Here is a 17,217-nt window from a genome sequence, read left to right on the forward strand (position 1 = left end):
TATGGTCGTAAGTTATGTAGTGTTCCTATCGATCAAGTGCTCGTTTACGATTCATCCCAATTGTTAAATAATAAGAAAGCTCTCCCGATATAAATTAGCGTTCGATTTGGATTTAGACCAAGCTCCAATTCGCAACACGTTTGGTACAATTCCAAGTCGGTAATTCTATTCGCGTAAGTGAAAGTTACTATTTTATATCCTGCCAGACTACAATGTGCGTGTTTATATATCTGATTGATTATGTATGATTTGTGTATGTTTCAGTGAGTTTCATACCGGAACCGTCGCTGTTTTGGTACAGAGACGACCAACCGATAGAAGACAGTATGAGATATAAGATAGTCAAGGAGCCGAAGGGAATATGCCATTTGGATATACAGCAATTGGAGTTCATGGATCAGGCCGAATGGAAATGTTTCGCAACGAACGATTTCGGACACAGTGTCACGTCGTGCTTCTTGAAGCTGATCATTCCAAGGTACTTCAAGAAGCCGCGATTTTTGGAAAATTTGCGCGCCATTCTTTCCGAAGAGGGTGCTGTCAATTTAGAATGTAAGGTCATTGGAGTACCCCAGCCGATACTCAAGTGGTACAAAGATGGCGAAGAGTTGAAACCTGGAGATATTCACAGAATTATTTCTGGACAGGATGGTACGTGTTGTTTGGGTACTTACACGTGCGAAGCTCAAAACTGTATGGGCATAGCTGCCAGTTCAGCTTCTCTGCTAGGATTTGAAGACACCGTGAAAGCTAGCAAGGCCAATAAGAAAGTGGAACCTGAGCCGTTGCTTCAGAGGAATATTTCGTTGTCGACTATTCATGAAGAGCGCACCTCTCAGATGTACGATACTCCGGTTGGAGATGTGACTTTAGATGAAAAAGGAGAGATTTCGTTTTCATTCGACGGTAAAGAAGTTTCAGTTTCTCTGTATGAGACTCCAGATTTGACTGAAGAAGAAGCTTTACAGATCATTGAAATGTATGCAGATCAATTGTCAGAAAATGTGACTGAACACAACGTAGTCGAACTTCCACCGCTGAGGTTTGTCAAAGAAACATCAACTTCGGGTAATCTGCTGATGGAGGCCATTTTGATTGACGTATCTCCAGATTATTTCATGTCAGCTGAAGAGGATATGAGAACCGAAGCGGATGTAGACGACATGTCCATTATAGAAGAACCTGGAGCTATTGCCAATGAGAGTTTTGCCACTCCAGATATTTTGGAAATTAAAACAGAAGAGGCACTTCTGCTTCCGAAAAGACCTCCACGTAAAAAATCTGAATCTGCCAAAAGTGGTGAAGACTTTTTCAGTATTTCTAAGGAAAATGTACTTTCTGTTGATTCTGCGAGTGAACAGCAATCATTTGCAAGCTTGGATAGAAAGGAAGAAAGCGGTGAAAGCAAAGCTGAAGCCCAAAAAGATAGTTCCAAAAAGGCCAAGAAAGAGTTAGAAGTCGTCGTGAACGTGCCAGAAGAGACGATGAAGAAATTAGTCAATCTATCTAAAGTATATAATGTTGTGAAGAGTCATCTTCAAGCCGTAGAGGAAGAAGTAATTATGCAAGCGGCCAAAATGAGTTCTGCGGCTGCTGCTAACAAGAGTCTTGAAATTATCGCCAGTATACACAAACCTGTCGAAGAATTGCAGGCTATTATTAAAAACATTCAAGATGAGAACATTATCTTGAGCGAAGAGTCTCTTGCCGAAGCGTACAAGACTTTTATAGATCCCATTAAAAATCTGCATGATAGTCTAGCCATCGTTGAAAAGTGTGTAGAAATGGGTGGTAAGAGTCAAACTTTAGTACAGCGAACTAGCGTATGTTTGATTGAGACTTTAGGAAAACCTATGCAGAACGCTTTAAATATAATCAAAGATGTCGACGTCATATTGGAGAAACACATAACTGCGACTAATCACAGAGAAGTCGATATTCTAGTCAACGATATGATCACAGGGCTGAAAATGTCCGAAGGCACAATAAAATCGACCCATTTAATACAACAGGCAACAGAACTCAACGGAGAAGCACTTCCGATGAACAAACAATTAAAAGACAAAGTCAAAGATAAATCGGCGATAGTTCAGAATATATGGAAACCTGTTCTCAAGCTAGAAAATTCTGTAGAGACCATCAAAAATAACATTTGCCTCGATAAGAATAGTTCTAATGTTGACATACAGATGAATGAATATATTATGGATTTGATTACAAAACCGATTCAGGAGTTGCAAATTCAACTCGAGAACATCGAACAAGCTGCCGTGCAAGAATCTCAAGAGAATTTGTATGAAATAAATACGGCAATTTTAGAAACTCTCGTACAACCCATGTTCCATCTGAGAAATGGCCTAGATTCAATGAGCAATCAGACTCAAACTGTAGTTTCAATAGTCGAAGATTTGCTCTCATCTATTGTAGAAATCAAAAGTGGACTTGCGGGTATCAGCGATAAATTTGACGTCAAAGTGATAGAACCTTTCGAAAAGAGTCAGAAAACGATTCAGCAAATGGCGCGAAATTTGCTCGCATTGCAAACTCACATTAATGATTCTAATGTTGATTCTGAAATAATTCCTCAATACAACGAAGTTCAAAATGAACTGTTTAAAATATTGGAAAGTGCAGTTCAAATGAGTCCCACTGATAGTACGGTGATTTTGGAACCTCTGGTTCAACCTACGTCAATGTTGAACGAAAGCTTTGATTTATTAGAAACTAAGGGTGTAAAAGTGTTTGCACAAGCTTCCGTTCAAGCTTTAGAAATGTTGCGTGTTAACATGGCTAACATGTCTGAAATTAAAATTGCTGATGTAAAACAGAACTTGCAGAGTGCTATATTGTCTGCAGAAAAGTTAGAGATTAAAGTGAAGGCTTCGGAGTCGGCACAATCTGTAGCAGAGCAAAATCAAGTCGCAAAGCCCCAAGCCGCTAAATTGATCGCGGTCAAAAAAGAAGATAAAAAACAGAAGAAAGCAGCAGCAGCAGAAGGCCAAAAGAAGCAAAAGGCAGAAGAAGTTCTAATGAAAAATATTGCCGATAATATATTAAAAACTGTGACGGCAATGGAAGAGAAACAAGTTTCCGAATCTGCCAAAGATTTATCTGAAAAAGAAGCAATGGGTCCGTTGAAGCAATTCGCTTTGAAGTTACTAGAGTTCAAAGACACCGTAGCTGCTGTCGAATTCGCAAAAGAGACAGCTACCGACAGCTTAGCGTCAATGGCTGATTTTTCAGTATCTCAAACATTAGCCAAACCATTATATCAGCTAAATCAGTGTTTTAATTTAGCAGACGAAATATGTTTGGAAGCTGAAGAGAATCGCACTTCAAAGCGAGAAGTTTCATTACTCAAGACTTTGGCTAAGCCTTTGTTCGAATTCCACAATGAATTGCAAGTGGTTCAAAATGAACTGTATTCTCAAATATGCGACAAATCAGCGACTGCTGTTCCAAATCCAGAACTTGTCAAGCAATTGCACGATTTGGAAGAATGCTTGTTACAAATCCAGCAACAGATAGCTATCGAGGCCACAGATGATCTGTCAACGTTGGGAGATATATCTGCTATTAAAACAACAGCTGAAACGGCACAAGACGCTATAGAAACTGCTATGTTTATGGATCAAAATGTTGTACTTGAAAGCACTATACCTGTTATTCAAGAAAAAGTGGAAACTTATGAAATCAAACCTATGCAAAAATTATTGCAAAGCTTGTCTATTTTGCAGCAGCCTCAAATCATTGAAATGTTGAATGATTTATCTGATAAGGAGGATATGTCTCAATTGAAAACGTTGCCGAAATGTATGCTAGTACTGCAAAAGAGCATTGAATCAATACAACAACCATTACAGCTTGAATCTACACTGAAAAATAGTCAAATATTAAGTTTAGAAGAATCTTTACAGGAGCTGAAATCACACGTGGATATGATTCAAAGCTGTGATAGCATAAAAGTAGATACCAAAGCTCAAAAGTTGATCAGTGCTATATCGGAACCAATTCAAGATATGAAGCAAAGTATATTACAAGTAGAAAAGGTGGAATTGAAGCAACTGAAAGCTAAAGCGAAAGCTTCGATCGAAGGCGATTATATAGGAATTACCCAACAAGTCCCTGAACCGTATGATGCCCTTGCAGATATGTCAACAGCTACTGATATATCTGCTTTGAAGACATTGGCAGGACCATTACAAGACCTAAGAGTGGCAGTTGCAGCGATTCAACACGACAAAGCATGGGATATGTTCGAAACTATAGAGGATGATAAAGTTAAACCACCATTAGGTCAAAAGTTGGGTATAGCGCTTCAAGAACTTTTAACTGGAATTGCCACAGTGCAAAAAAATTTAATAAGGGACTCGGCTGAATCTCTGAAAGTTGAAGAGACTCGTGAATCCATCGCTAAACCTTTACAGGAGCTGTATAAGTGTATAGCAACCGTCCAGCAAAATCTAGTCAACGAACCGCAAGATGAGCAAAAGTCCATGACCGATTTCGCGTATACGTCAACTTTGGCGGAAACTTTGGAAACTGTTCAAAAGTGTATTGCCGTGTTAGAGCAACATGATTTGGTCGATTTGAGTTGCGTGTCTGATCTGCAATTACCGATGGACGTAGAGAGCGAGAAATATGCGAAAGCGACAGCTGATCAGGCTCTTATAGATCAGAAAGAAGTTATACAAAATGTCATTGCTATCATGGCAGATATCGAAAAGAATGAGAAACAAGTGAATTTTACGTTGAAAAACAAAATAAAATCAATTAAAAACCAAATAGTCAAAGCCCAAGATATATTTGCTCAGCCTGTTGAAGAAATTTTGAAGAAAAAGCAAGAACTTGCTAAGATTTTATCTGAATCTGAAGGTGCGATTCAAAGCATCGAATCTGAAAATCTATTAACTACGGTTAAAAACGATAAAGTTAAACAAACATTAGAAAATTCAATGGAAGTTGTAAAGGGTAGCGTTGCTAATATGAAAGATACATTGAAAAAGGTCAATAATTATAATAAGCAACTCGTTTTCAATAAACCTATTAAAACTATTAAGACTTTTGCAAAGCAAATTGATATTTTGCACTTTTCAGCAAGTGCTGAACATTCTGTATCTCAAGAACTTATTGCTCTGGTATCAATGATTGTACCTCTGAAAGAAGTTTGTCACAAATTTGAGATTGCAGATCTCTCTTCTGAACCGCTAGCAGGTGTAGAAGAAGTTGTTGTGTCCGCGACTGCCCTAAAGGAATGTTTTTCGACTGTTCAGAAATCTGCATCTGTATATAAACAAAGCTTAACTCAAATGGTCGTGGATGATTCGTCAGCAAAAATTACCAAAGAGTCTGCATTGGAAGCTGTCGACGAGTTATGTCACAGCATAGAAAATAGAGCTGGAGCGCAAAATTACCAACTCTTGCAAACGATGTCTGTTCCGTTGAAAGTTATTGGAGATTTCTTAATGGAACAATTGATGAAGGATAAAAAGGACTCGTCGCAATTGGAATCAAGCAAATTGGATATTGCTCAAGTCACTGAACCGATTCGTAATCTTCAAGAATGCTTGGCCGTTGTACAGAAACAACTTTTGGAGTGTGCTGATGAAGATACTTTGGCGAGTGAAATGTCGTTGGTTGAATCGTATGCTGAACCGATTTTAGAGCTGCAAAAAGAATTGTCAGCAATCGAAGAACAAATTCCGTTCATGGGAGATGTCGCTTGTCTATCGGAACAAGATAAAATATTGATAAAAACTGCCGAAGTTACTATACATGACCTCAAAGAGAATATTTCTGCAATTCAAGAAACTTTACAAGGTAGTGATGTTTCCTGCTTAAAGGCTTTGACGTCACCTTTGAGTGAAGTCGAAGAACAATTATCTATACTAACCGTAGATGACGATTCAAAATCTTTCGCAATCCATGAAGCCAACGCCGTGCTAGTAGATAAGGCAGAAATAGAACAAAAAGCTTCCATTGTAAAAATTGATTCAAAGAAAGAGAAAGGAATACTTAATGAAATCGAAGCCAAAGTGGGTGATTTACTTTACGAAAATATTAAGGAGTTGAATGAAAATCAAAGTATTGTTGAAGATATTCCTCAAAAATCTGTAACTGCCGATCAAGAAAAAGCTAAAGCAATAGTAGAAGGATTCGTTGGGTTGGAACAACAAGTGGCTGGAGACTTTGAAGCTTTAGGCGACATCAGTACTGCAACTGACCCTTCGTTATTGAAAACTTTAGCAGCACCCCTAGAAGAATTGAGAGTTGCGGTCGCTGCAATCCACCAAGATAAAGCATGGGACATGTTTGAAACAATAGATGATGATAAAGTACGGCCTCCAATCAGCGCAACTTTGAACGTGGCACTTCAAGAACTTCTAACTGGTATAGCAACCGTCCAAAAGAGTTTAGTCACTGATTCAACCGAAGCCTTTAAAGTTCAAGACATGGTGCTGGAATCAGCTGCCATACCGTTACAAGAATTATATAAGTGTATAGCTACGGTGCAGCAGAATTTGGTGAACGAACCGCAGGACGATCAGAAGTCCATGACTGACTTCACGTACACGGCAACTTTGGCAGAATCTTTGGAGACGGTTCAAAAATGTTTCGCCGTATTGGAGCAGCACGATTTGGTGGATTTGAGTTGCGTTTCAGATTTACAATTACCGGTAGATGTGGAAAGTGAGAAGTTTGCTAAAGCTACTGCTGATCAAGCGCTTGTAGATCAAAAAGACGTCATACAAAACGTCATTGCTATCATTGCCAACATTGAAAGCGATGAGAAGCAGGTGAACGTTATATTGAACGACAAGATTAAATTAATCAAAAATCAAATCGTGAAAGCCCAAGAAATATTCACCGAGCCCGTTGAAGAAATTTTAAAGAAAAAGCATGAGCTCGCCAAAATTTTATCTGAATCTGAGGGTGTAATTATAAGCGTTGAATCCGAGAGCTTACTGGCAACTGTGAAGAACGATAAGGTTAAAAAATCACTAGAGACTTCAATAGAAGCTGTTAAGAGTAGTGTAGTCAGAATGAAAGAAACTCTGAACAAAATCAATAATTACAACAAACAAGTCATTTTCAGTAAACCTATCAAGACTATTAAGAACTTTACGAAACAAATTGATATATTACACTTTTCAGCTAGCGCTGAACGTTCTATAACCCAAGAACTTGTCGCTCTCGAATCAATGATAGCACCTTTGAGAGAAGTCTGTCATAGATTTGAACTTGCCGATTTATCTTCAGAAAATTTGGCAGATGTAGAAGACGTTGTAGTACCAACTTCAGTGCTCAAAGGATCTCTTTTTACTGTAAAAAAAGCCGCCACAACATATAAAAAGAGCTTGGTACAAATTACTGTAGATGATTCATCGGCAAAAATAAGCAAGCAACAAGCAATGGACGCCATCGATGAATTATGTAACAGTGTTGAAAATAAATCTCAAGTGCAAAATTATCAGTTGCTGCAATCGATGTCCGCTCCATTGAAAATCATCGGAGATTTCTTGATAGAACAACTGATGAAGAATAAGAAAGATTCGTCAGAGTTGGAATCGAGTAAAATGGATGTGGCTGAAGTTGCAGAGCCGATTCGGAATTTGCAGGAGTGCTTAGCTGTCGTTCAGAATCAGTTGTTGCAGGTCCCCGATGAAGACACTTTGTCATGCGATGTGTCGTTTGCCGAATCATATGCCGAACTCAAACAGGATACTGAATTGGCTGACGTTGTTCAAGAGAAAGCAGTTGAGGAGAAGATTCACGATACAAAACAAGATGAAGGTATTGAAACTAAAATAAGTGATATAACAGCGACTCCTGATATTTTGAAAACCGAAAAAGAGCATTCTAACAAGACTAAAGATGTTGAAGATGAACAATCCGTGGATGGGAAGAAACGAAACGATATTGAAGCAACACCTAGTCAGCTTGTGGTGGATGGTAAGTCGATTGCAGAAGAAGTAAATAAAATAAATGAAGTTGAAGTATCCGATAAAAAGCAACAACAAGAAGTTGAAGATATGGAAACCAAGAAACAGAAGAATGCTGAAGCTGAAGCTAATCGCAAGTTAAAGGAAGAAAGCCAGAAGGAAAAATCTGATAAAGAAGTGACTGATAAAAATAAACAAAAAGTAAAAGACGAAGTCGTTAAAACAAAAGAAGTTGACGACAGCAAAAAAATACAAGATGAAGACGTTGCTAAAGGTGAAGCAGAAGAAGAGAACATAATGGATGAGAAAATGAAAATTGACTCAATTGATAAAAAGAGTTCCGAAGCTGAAGTTAAGCGCAAAGCGGAAGAAGAGAAAATCGAGCTAGAAGTTACTGATAAAAAGAAAAAAGAAGAAAAAGAAGCAAACAAAAAGAAAGAATCTGAGGGTGAAGCTAAGCGCAAAGCGGAGGAAGAAAAACTAGCTACGGAGAAACTAGATAAAGAAGCTGCAGACAAAAACGAAAATGAGAAGGAGGAAGCTAAGAATAAGAAGGAGGCTGATGCTGAAGTCAAACGTAACGCGGAAGAAGAGAAATTAAAAAAAGAAAAACTTGAAAAAGAAGCTGCAGAAAAAAAGAAACAAGTAGAAGAGGAAGCTAAGACGAAGACAGAAGCTGATGCTCAAGCCAAAATTAAATCAGAAGAAGATAAATCGAAGAAAGCCGCTGCAGACAAAAATAAAAAAGAGGACGACGAAGCTGAGAAAAAGATAGAAGCTGATGCTGAAACCAAACGTAAAGCAGATGAAGAGAAATTAAACAAAGAGAAATTGGAAAAAGAGGCTGCAGATAAAAAGAAACAAGAAGAGGAGGAAGCCAAGAAGAAGACGGAGGTTGATGCTGAAGCCAAATGTAAAGCAGAAGAAGAGAAATTAAACAAAGAGAAACTGGAGAAAGACGTCGCAGACAGAAAGAAAAAGGAGGACGAGGAAGCTAAAAAAAATATGGAAGCTGATGCCGAAGCTACACGTAAATCAGAAGAAGAAAAATTAAATAAAGAGAAACTCGAAAAAGAGGTTGCAGAAAAAAATAAACAAGAGGAGGAGGAAGCAAAGAAGAAGACGGAGGTTGATGCTGAAGCTAAGCGTAAAGCAGAAGAAAAAAAAATGAATAAAGAGAAACTTGAGAAAGACGCTGCAGACAAAAAGAAAAAGGATGAGGAAGCCAAAAAAAAGACAGAAGCTGATGCTGAAGTCAAACGTAAAGCAGAAGAAGAGAAATTGAAGAAAGATAAACTTGAAAAAGAGGTTGCAGACAAAAAAAAACAAGAGGAAGACGAAGCTAAGAATAAAACGGAGGCTGATGCTCAAGCCAAACTTAAAGCAGAAGAAGAAAAGTTAAATAAAGATAAATTGGATAAAGATGCTGCAGACAAAAAGAAAAAGGACGAGGAAGCCAAGAAAAAGACAGAAGCTGATGCTGAAGCTAAACGTAAAAGAGAAGAAGAACAATTAAATAAAGAGAAACTTGAGAAAGACGCCGCAGACAAAAAGAAAAAGGAGGACGAGGATGCTAAGAAAAAGACAGAAGCTGATGCTGAAGCCAATCGTAAAGCAGATGAAGAGAAATTAAAGAAAGAAAAACTCGAAAAAGAGGCTGCAGACAAAAAGAAACAAGAGGAGGAGGAAACTAAGAAGAAGATGGAGGCTGATGCTCAAGCCAAACTTAAAGCAGAAGAAGAAAAGGTGAAGGAAGATAAATTGGAGAAAGACGCTGCAGACAAAAAGAAAAAAGAGGAGGAGGAATCTAAGAAAAAGAAAGAAGCTGATGCTGAAGCTAAACGTAAAGTAGAAGAAGAACAATTAAATAAAGAGAAACTCGAAAAAGAGACTGCAGACAAAAATAAACAAGAGGAAGACGAAGCTAAGAAGAAGACGGAGGCTGATGCTCAAGCCAAACTTAAAGCAGAAGAAGAGAAGTTAAAGAATGAGAAATTGGAGAAAGACGTTGCAGAAAAAAAGAAAAAGGAGGACGAAGAAGCTAAGAAAAAGAAAAAAGCTGATGCTGCTGATGCTGAAGCTAAACGTAAAGTAGAAGAAGAAAAATTAAATAAAGAGAAACTCGAAAAAGAGGCTGCAGACAAAAATAAACAAGAGGAAGACGAAGCTAAGAAGAAGACGGAGGCTGATGCTCAAGCCAAACTTAAAGCAGAAGAAGAGAAGTTAAAGAATGAGAAATTGGAGAAAGACGCTGCAGAAAAAAAGAAAAAGGAGGACGAAGAAGCTAAGAAAAAGAAAAAAGCTGATGCTGCTGATGCTGAAGCTAAACGTAAAGTAAAAGAAGAAAAATTAAATAAAGAGAAACTCGAAAAAGAGGCTTCAGACAAAAAGAAACAAGAGGAGGAGGAAGCCAAGAAGACGGAGGTTGATGCTCAAGCCAAACTTAAAGCAGAAGAAGAGAAGTTTAAGAAAGAGAAATTGGAGAAAGACGCTGCAGACAAAAAGAAAAAGGAGGACGAGGAAGCTAAGAAGAAGACGGAGGCTGATGCTCAAGCCAAACTTAAAGCAGAAGAAGAGAAGTTAAAGAAAGAGAAATTGGAGAAAGACGCTGCAAACAAAAAGAAAAAGGAGGACGAGGAAGCTAAGAAGAAGACGGAGGCTGATGCTCAAGCCAAACTTAAAGCAGAAGAAGAGAAGTTAAATAATGAGAAATTGGAGAAAGACGCCACAGAAAAAAAGAAAAAGGAGGACGAGGAAGCTAAAAAAAAGAAAAAAGCTGATGCTGAAGCTAAACGTAAAGTAGAAGAAGAAAAATTAAATAACGAGAAACTCGACAAAGAGGCTTCAGACAAAAAGAAACAAGAGGAGGAGGAAGCCAAGAAGAATACGGAGGTTGATGCTGAAGCTAAACTTAAAGCAGAAGAAGAGAAGTTAAAGAATGAGAAATTGGAAAAAGACGCTGCAGACAAAAAGAAGAAGGAGGACGAGGAGGCTAAGAAAAAGGCAGAGGCTGATGCTCAAACCAAACTTAAAGCAGAAGAAGCAAAATCAAAGAAAGAGAAACTGGAGAAAGACGCCGCAGACAAAAAGAAAAAGGAGGACGAGGAAACCAAGAAAAATACAGAAGCTGATGCTGATGCTAAACGTAAAGCAGAAGAAGAGAAATTAAAGAAAGAGAAACTCGAAAAAGAGGCTTTTGACAAAAAGAAAAAAGAGGAGGACGAGGCTAAGAAGAAGACAGAGGCTGATGCTCTAGCCAAACTTAAAACAGAAGAAGAGAAATTAAAGAAAGAGAAATTGGAAAAAGAAGCTGCAGACAAAAAGAAAAAAGAGGAGGAGGAAATTAAGAAAAAGGCAGAGGCTGATGCTCAAGCCAAACTTAAAGCAGAAAAAGAGAAATTAAAGAAAGAGAAATTGGAAAAAGACGCTGCAGACAAAAAGAAAAAAGAGGAGGAGGAAATTAAGAAAAAGACAGAAGCTGATGCTGATGCTAAACTTAAAGCAGAAGAAGAGAAATTAAAGAAAGAGAAACTCGAAAAAGAGGCTTCGGACAAAAAGAAACAAGAGGAGGACGAAGCTAAGAAGAAGACAGAGGCTGATGCTCTAGCCAAACTTAAAACAGAAGAAGAGAAATTAAAGAAAGAGAAATTGGAAAAAGACGCTGCAGACAAAAAGAAAAAAGAGGAGGAGGAAATTAAGAAAAAGGCAGAGGCTGATGCTCAAGCCAAACTTAAAGCAGAAAAAGAGAAATTAAAGAAAGAGAAATTGGAAAAAGACGCTGCAGACAAAAAGAAAAAAGAGGAGGAGGAAATTAAGAAAAAGACAGAAGCTGATGCTGATGCTAAACTTAAAGCAGAAGAAGAGAAATTAAAGAAAGAGAAACTCGAAAAAGAGGCTTCGGACAAAAAGAAACAAGAGGAGGACGAAGCTAAGAAGAAGACAGAGGCTGATGCTCTAGCCAAACTTAAAACAGAAGAAGAGAAATTAAAGAAAGAGAAATTGGAAAAAGACGCTGCAGACAAAAAGAAAAAAGTGGAGGAGGAAGTTAAGAAAAAGGCAGAGGCTGATGCTCAAGCCAAACTTAAAGCAGAGGAAGAGAAGTTAAAGAAAGAGAAATTTGAGAAAGACGCTGCAGACAAAAAGAAAAAAGAGCACGAGGAAGCTAAACGTAAAGCAGAAGAAGAGAAATTAAAGAAAGAGAAACTCGCAAAAGAGACTGCAGACAAAAAGAAAAAAGAGGAGGACGAAGCTAAGAAAAAGGCAGAGGCTGATGCTCAAGCCAAACTTAAAGCAGAAGAAGAGAAGTTAAAGAAAGAGAAATTGGAGAAAGATGCTGCAGACAAAAAGAAAAAGGAGGACGAGGAAGCCAAGAAAAAGAAAGAAGCTGATGCTGAAGCTAAACGTAAAGCAGAAGAAGAAAAATTAAAGAAAGAGAAACTCGCAAAAGAGTCTGCAGACAAAAAGAAACAAGAGGAGGACGAAGCTAAGAAGAAGACAGAGGCTGATGCTCAAGCCAAACTTAAAGCAGAAGAAGAAAAATTAAAGAAAGAGAAACTGGAGAAAGACGTTGCAGACAAAAAGAAAAAAGAAGAGGACGAAGCTAAGAAAAAGGCAGAGGCTGATGCTCAAGCCAAACTTAAAGCAGAAGAAGAGAAGTTAAAGAAAGAGAAATTGGAGAAAGATGCTGCAGACAAAAAGAAAAAGGAGGACGAGGAAGCCAAGAAAAAGAAAGAAGCTGATGCTGAAGCTAAACGTAAAGCCGAAGAAGCAAAATTAAATAAAGAGAAACTCGAAAAAGACGCTGCAGACAAAAAGAAGAAGGAGGACGAGGAGGCTAAGAAAAAGGCAGAGGCTGATGCTCAAACCAAACTTAAAGCAGAAGAAGCAAAATCAAAGAAAGAGAAACTGGGTAAAGACGCCGCAGACAAAAAGAAAAAGGAGGACGAGGAAGCCAAGAAAAATACAGAAGCAGATGCTCAAGTCAAACTTAATGCAGAAGAAGAAAAGTTAAAGAAAGACAAACTCGAAAAAGAATGTGAGGATCAAAAGAAACAAGAAGAGGCGCTAGCCAAAAAGATGACTGATTCTGAAACTAAGCGTAAAGCTGGGGAAGATAAGATTAAAAAAGAAAAATCTGACAAAGAGTTAACAGAAAAGAAAGAATTGAAAAAGAAAGAAAAAGGCGCCACCGCAAAAATCAAAAAAGACGAAGAGGATGTTAAAAAGAAGCAAATCGATGAAAGCGACACAAAACAAAAGTCTGAAGAGGAAACATTGAAAATAAAACAATTAGGTAAAGGAGCCATATCAAAAGTGGGCATTACCAATAAAGATAAAACATACTCTACACCTTTAACAGAAGTTGGCAATAACCTTGAATCTCAAGGGGAATCTATTCAAACATTCACCTCTGAAAGCAAAGCTACTCATCGTACTTTCGATCAGTTGCCACCCACTGGCGATACTGGAAAACCTGCTAAAGATTCTGAAGTCCGTCGTAAGATTAGCAGAGAAGAATCCAGCAGGAAACTGAAACCAGGCGACTCGCCGACTCTTCGACGTAATGAAAAAGAATCTTCCCTGACTGACTCTTCAAGAAGCAGCACTCTTAAATCGGAGACCACCTCCTCTATATCCAAATACTCTAGTAGTTCCAGAGACTTGAAGAAGAAACCCGTCTTTTGCACCAACTTGACCGACAGGACAGCCGTTGAAGGATCTAGAGTTAAGTTGACTTGCAGCGTACTCGGAAGTCCAGAACCGACCATCGAATGGTACCAAAACGGTGTAATCCTCAGAGATCAAAACAAATACCGTACTAAATTCTGCGATGGACTATGCACTTTAGAAGTATTGAACGCAGTGCCATCAGACTCAGCAGACTACAATTGCACTGCGAAGAATGAGAATGGCACAGCATCATCCTCAGCAAGGCTAAAAGTTTACGCTGGATTCGAATCAACACCAATCCCTCCAACATTCACCAGATCTATCAAAGGTAAGATGAACCAAAAAGCGAAACAAGTATTTAGAAGTAATTTAATACATTTATTTCAAATTTCTGCCTTTCAGATACTTACCACGTGGCTGAAGATGAGTTAGTTCTCGAGTGTCGCATTCGAGGTCATCCCATCCCTACCATTACATGGATGAAAGATGCGAGAGTACTGGGATCCGATAGTAGATACAGTATGAACTATTTGGCCGATGGAGTTTGCAGACTAATCATCAACCATCCAAATCAATCTGATGCTGGAAAATATACGTGCAAGGCTGAAAATTCTATGTGGTGTGATCAAATATATCACGATGTTTACTTTGCAGGTGATTTTTACTATAACTTAATTATTTTCATATTGATTAATTATTTCCATCTCGTTTATGAACTGTACTTTTAAAAACTGGGATTAATCTGTCTTAACTGTAAATTACTTGAAATTTCGTCCTCAACGAGTTGTAATTTTATCAATTTATTCTATACATAGAATTCAAAATTTTGAGTAATAGATTAATGTTTAACCCTTTGCTGTGCTGGCGTCTTTACTGTTGAAAGCCCGCCACGCTGAAAATTTCATCAACATTTTCAACTAGAATTATTTATTATAAATCCAATAGAAAGCGTGTATAAAAATTTTAGATAATCCAAACAAACCCTAGATTACTACCGCCGAGGATTTCGTGTTTTAGTAAGATCTGTTTAGACTCTCTAATATATCTTGCAACTATATGAAATAAACAAAAGAAGTCTATTAATGAATGTATTTTACCAAAATTAGTTCCATCTTCATTGTTGTTAAAATTTAATGCTTACAATCTAAAAGCGAAACTACTATCTAGAATACTCAGCAGTTAGGTATTTCCATTGGGAAATTCTGCTATGGTTATAAATTCAGAAATTCCGGTGTAAATCAGTCTTTATTAACGTTGACAAATGAATTAAACAGTTTACACGAACCATGTTCAACGCATTTTTTTTCAATGCTACCTGGAAAGGCTTAGTGTATAGTATTCTTGTTTACTTTGTAAATGCTCAAAATACAACGCCTACCGGCGTTTTTCAGGCCCATGAACTTGTTGGCAAAACGCCCATCGGCGTTGGTCAGCATTCAAAGGGTTAATTGGATGATAAGATATTTTCTTTTGGGTATATATTGGGTAATTGGGTTGGTAAAAAATATTGATTTAAATTATTTTATTTGCCTAGACAACGGTGCTCTGGTTTATATTGAGGTTGGATTAGTAAATTTGACTGCTGTATGAGTTTTTCTAAAGTTGATACCCATTTCATTGGAATTTTAGGTCAAAATTAGGAGGATGAAAAACTTCATCAAAATCTAGTTTTTAATGAAATTTGTATAAATCTTTTATTTCAATACAAACTCAAAATAAGCTCTTTATTTTTCATAAAAATACCGGATATCACGCAGAGTCAAATAAATTTTACGATCTCTATCAGGGTTTGAACTTTGGACTGGTTTATGAGCAGACATAATTGTTAATCATTTCGGTTTTTAATTGTCCTTTAAGCAAACATTCAACATGTTTCCTTTCATTCATCATTTCCAGGTCGCGATCAATACATATCAACATCCCCGCAACACTTTGAAACATTGAGATATGCCAGGGCTCAACATGATGCACGTCGTCCACACTTTTCGACCATCCTCAGCGACCACAGTGTACCATCAGGAGGCACCATAGCCCTGCAGGTCCATGTCATGGGCAGTCCTGAAGACGTGCAATGGCTCAAAGGTGACGAACCAATCATGCCGGACAGATCCAGAGTGAGAACCTTTACCGAAAAGGGCTTATACACCTTGGCCTTGGCGGATGTCAGCGAAAGAGAAGCAGGAAAATACACATGTCGTGCTATCAACGCTTTCGGCAAAGTTGACATGGATACATCCGTCATCGTGGTCTCTCCCGGAAGCCTCAGAGTTGGAAAGACAGCTTTCATGGTGTCTAGACCGGAACCGGACATCAGCGTCTACGCCGGAGAGGACATCTCGATGGCTTGCCGTGCTCAAGGAGATCCCAAACCCAAAAGTTGGTGTCATTTATGTTACGGTTGATGTTGGTGTTTTTGATTGGTGTTTTATTTGAATTTTCAATCGTGTTTCAGTGACTTGGATGAAGGGCATGCATGATATCACGAACAGTCGTCGTTCGCTGAAGCAAATATCTGACGACTATTACCGTTTCACGCTGAAAAGAGCTGTGGCTAGTGATGCTGGAACTTACTGTATTATGGCTAAGAATAGTTATGGCTGCGACAGAACATTTGTTACAGTTGTAGTGAGTATCATTTTCCGAATTTATAATAGAAAAAGTCATATCTACATAGATATGTATGAGCCGTTATATTTGAAAGTGGCGGAAGTTTAATTTTTAGTTCCAAAAATACTTTTTCTGTTTGACTGCATTCACAAATTGTTATCACTTCATTTAATTCGATATGTCCAGAATATCGGAAAAATAGAATAAGCGTATTACAGGCCACCAGTATTTTTTAATATTGTTTAACGTAAACTCGAAATGAAGGAAAGTGGACTTATACCACTTTCAAATTCGAAAAGTGGATAACCAATGAATCCAATATTTTTTCTAATTTATTTTTGTATTCAATTTATAGCATAATGTTAATCGGAAACATTTTTTTGATTTGAAATTTAACTATATATGAACCCGAAATATGTCACAATCATTTGAATCATGTGAAATATAATATATGTACATGCAGACATATAGAACTTTGTCTTAAATTTATATAGAAAAAACGGATAATACCTTCTGGTCTAGGTTTTAAGTCTTATATATTAATAACTCGTGTATGTATCGTTCGGCCAGCAGTAAATATTGTCAGTAAATATTATTAAACGATGTTTCTGCCGGTATACAATTTACACGCATTTGTTTCCAATACATTCACAAGTTATTAATAGATAAGACTCCGTGAAATAAAAGACCAATAGTACATATAATATACGTCGTACCCTTTCCGTTCTTCAAAAAAATATATTTTTGTTACTAATACTTGAAGGAAAAATAGTTTTCAGTCGAATGAAAAATTGTGGAATGCGCAGATTAAAATCTTTCTCTTCAAAAATTCCAACACTGTAGCATATTCTATTCTTATCGTCCCTTGTAGTCAAATTCCAGTGGATTAAGATACTCGTAAATAACTATTAAGTACTACAGATATCGCCGACATACAACGAAACCTCATTAACTGCATGAAACATGCCTTTGAATATCTGTTAAAAATGCAAACAGT

The 17,217-nt window shown here is 37.6% G+C and overlaps 1 protein-coding gene across 1 annotated transcript in view; it reads left to right on the forward strand.

Moving 5' to 3' along the window:
• Positions 1-17,217, forward strand: part of LOC143922796 (uncharacterized) — a 122,224-nt gene that overhangs the window by 72,165 nt on the left and 32,842 nt on the right. The window contains exons 7-10 of the mRNA XM_077446126.1: positions 265-13,941; positions 14,016-14,267; positions 15,510-15,989; positions 16,066-16,238. Coding sequence (XP_077302252.1) covers positions 265-13,941; positions 14,016-14,267; positions 15,510-15,989; positions 16,066-16,238 — 14,582 coding nt within the window. The remainder of the gene's footprint in view (positions 1-264; positions 13,942-14,015; positions 14,268-15,509; positions 15,990-16,065; positions 16,239-17,217) is intronic.

This window comes from Arctopsyche grandis, chromosome 2 (genome assembly GCF_051622035.1).
Source record: "Arctopsyche grandis isolate Sample6627 chromosome 2, ASM5162203v2, whole genome shotgun sequence".
NCBI lineage: Eukaryota > Metazoa > Arthropoda > Insecta > Trichoptera > Hydropsychidae > Arctopsyche > Arctopsyche grandis.